This window comes from Cyprinodon variegatus, unplaced genomic scaffold, assembly GCF_000732505.1.
Source record: "Cyprinodon variegatus isolate N-32 unplaced genomic scaffold, C_variegatus-1.0 Scaffold723, whole genome shotgun sequence".
Lineage (NCBI taxonomy): Eukaryota > Metazoa > Chordata > Actinopteri > Cyprinodontiformes > Cyprinodontidae > Cyprinodon > Cyprinodon variegatus.
The window spans coordinates 192496-195074 of record NW_015151176.1 but is presented as its reverse complement, the minus strand read 5'-3'; the positions used below and the strand labels follow the sequence as shown (position 1 = coordinate 195074).

Below are 2579 nucleotides of genomic sequence, written 5' to 3'. Positions count from 1 at the left end.
ATTTTTATGGGATTTCGGTGTAACAATCAACATATACAGAATCGAACCGAACCGAAAACCGTGACCACGAAACCGTGAATCGAACCGAACCGTGGATTTTGTGAACCGTTCCACCCCTTATATATATATATATATATACTCCAGTTAACGATTAATTCATTAATGTTTCAGAACTACACTATAATATAACCACAACTAATATTTCTAGATTTTAATCAAAAATGTTGAAGAAATAACAGTAAAGAAAGGTTTAAAGCTTATTTATCGTTTGATTTAAGAAATGTTTACTCATTATTAGGATGTTTTTGCAGTGTAGTTTATAGGCCTGTTTCATGACTTTATTTCTCTAAATCCTATAAACGTGGCGACATTCTCTCTTTTTAATATAACAAAGGCTCCCTTCCATAAACCGAAGCAATGTTTCTGAATTTTATCATTCTTTTGGAAAACTAACAACCCAAATGTTTGCACCTGTTGCAGCATTTAGCCGCACCGCACGCCGCACTCACACCGCCTGCTGCACAGCTGCAGACGCCGCGACCAGCCTGACCCGGCTACAGCTGCAGAACCATCGCTGCTGAGAACAGATCATCACCTGAGTTTAAGCTCTTTCACGGTTTAAACTCGCCCTTTAACTGGCTGGTTCCAGTAGCAAAGTTAGCATAATCTCATTTTATTCTGAAATTGAGCAGGAAGTCTCTGCTGTTGGATTAATGAGGCCGCTACACATCTGGCCAAACGCCCCTCTAGAGGAAATGATTCGTCCTCGCTAACCGGATAGCTCTGCAGCGCGGCTGATGGGGCGTTCCCACTGATTTCAAAGGTTTGGGTTCCTTATGGCGCCGCAGTGAGCTCAGCGTTACCATCCTTCTATTAATCATGCGAGGATTATTTCATAGGTGTGAAACGCAGATTAGCAGATTTATCTGGTTGCTGTAAAACCAGGTGGTTCTATAAAGTAATAAACCAGAACCTCCTGTGCCTGCTGCTACCGTCAGCCCACGCTGAGGAAGCCGAGAAAGACTTCAGGGTTAGAAGACGGATCAGAACCACAGCTGGTGAGCCTATCTGCACGAACCAGGCTCTCCTCCTGTCCCCGTGTACCTGCTCCTTCTCCCTCCGGATGGCGCTCTCCAGCTCCTCCAGCCTGTGCTGCAGCTGACTGACCACGTCCGTCTCGGCCTCTATCTGGTCCAGCTCGGCCCGCGTCTCGCCCTGCAGCAGGGCGCGCTCCATCTCCGCCTGCGGGGTCCAAAGACACGGTGAGTCACACGCCGCCGGCAGAGACGCGTCCCGGAGGAGGTTCTGATGAAGCCGCACCTCCTGCTCAGACTCCTGGAGCTGCTGTTCCAGCTCGGTGAGCCGGGCTTTCAGCTCGTCGATCCGGGCCAGAACGCGGACCCTCTCGTCCTCAAGGTAGGTCAGCTCTGACCGCGCGGCGCCGGCTGAGCTGGGGGGGTCCTCGTGCTGCAGGAAGGGAGACGCTTTACGTTAGGAGTCAAACCGGACCGGGCCTGCGGTCCTGGGAGCAGCCCCCCCCACCCTCACCTCCTGATGAGTGCTCTCTGTGCTGCTGCACTCCTCCTTCAGGTTCTCCTCGTCGCTCTCCCTCTGTCTCTGCGCCAGGCGGAGGGCAGACAGCGGCGTTCCTCCCAGAACGTTGCCCAGCGAGCAATCCAGGCTGCCGGGGAACGCCATCCTTCCCGGGTCTGGGGTGTCCGGCCCGGCGCCCTCGCCCTTGTTGTACTCGGCACAGAGGGTCAGGATGGTCTCCAGCCGCTGCCTCTCCTGTGGAAGGATGCAAACACAGTTGGACCTGCTGGTTTCACTGAAGAACGAGAGAAACCTCCTCAGATAAAAGCCTCAGCAGGGATTACCCAGAATGCAGCGGTTCTGAAACCAACCCTCAGTCCAGAACTTGAGCTCTTTCTGGATTCATCAAGTCATATCAAACCCGTCTTCCTGTGTCATTTCTGACCCAGAACCGTTCAGCTCATTAATGACAGAAGAACAGAACCAGAACCGGTCGGACCCGCCCTTTAAAACAGGCAGGCCTCAGGGCAGCTATATGGAAACTAAACCTCCTAAAATCACCTTTTTATAGGATTTAAGTGACAGAACCGGCAATCTGACTTTACTGCACTAAACAAATGGAACAAACAGAAAGTGAATCAAAATAATTTGGAAAAAATAAATCAGTCAGAGCTGCGGAGGGATGGTGTGCTCGTTTCCTTCCTGGTTCCTGAGCCAATCACGTGAGAGTTCCCAGGATTTAGTTTTTACTGATGGCAACAAAGCAGCAGCCAGAAATCATGGAGGCCAGGAAGAGTCTGAAAAAACCTAAGATGCCTCAGCATCCTTCTAAAAGGGTCAATGAGCCGAGGAGAGATGGGAAGCTGTGGAGATTTTCATTCTGTTTGTTTCTATAGCGCCAATTCACACCATGTCATCAAATTAGAGACAATTCAACCAGATCATCCAGTCAGATTGCTTCAAAAAATGTCCATCCAAGGAAAACCAGCTGATTGCATCGACTCATTGACTCTTCAGCAATCCCTCACACTAAGCATGCTTGTAGC

At 50.0% G+C, this 2579-nt stretch overlaps 1 protein-coding gene across 3 annotated transcripts in view; it reads right to left on the bottom strand.

The window, feature by feature from the left end:
- The window catches only part of phldb1 (pleckstrin homology-like domain, family B, member 1), a 51069-nt gene that overhangs the window by 30130 nt on the left and 18360 nt on the right, over window positions 1-2579 (bottom strand). For all 3 annotated transcript variants that reach the window (XM_015395059.1, XM_015395060.1, XM_015395061.1), the window contains exons 3-5: window positions 1549-1788; window positions 1321-1467; window positions 1105-1242 (exon numbers count right to left, since the gene is read on the bottom strand). In XM_015395059.1, the coding sequence (XP_015250545.1) occupies window positions 1105-1242; window positions 1321-1467; window positions 1549-1788 (525 nt within the window). The remainder of the gene's footprint in view (window positions 1-1104; window positions 1243-1320; window positions 1468-1548; window positions 1789-2579) is intronic.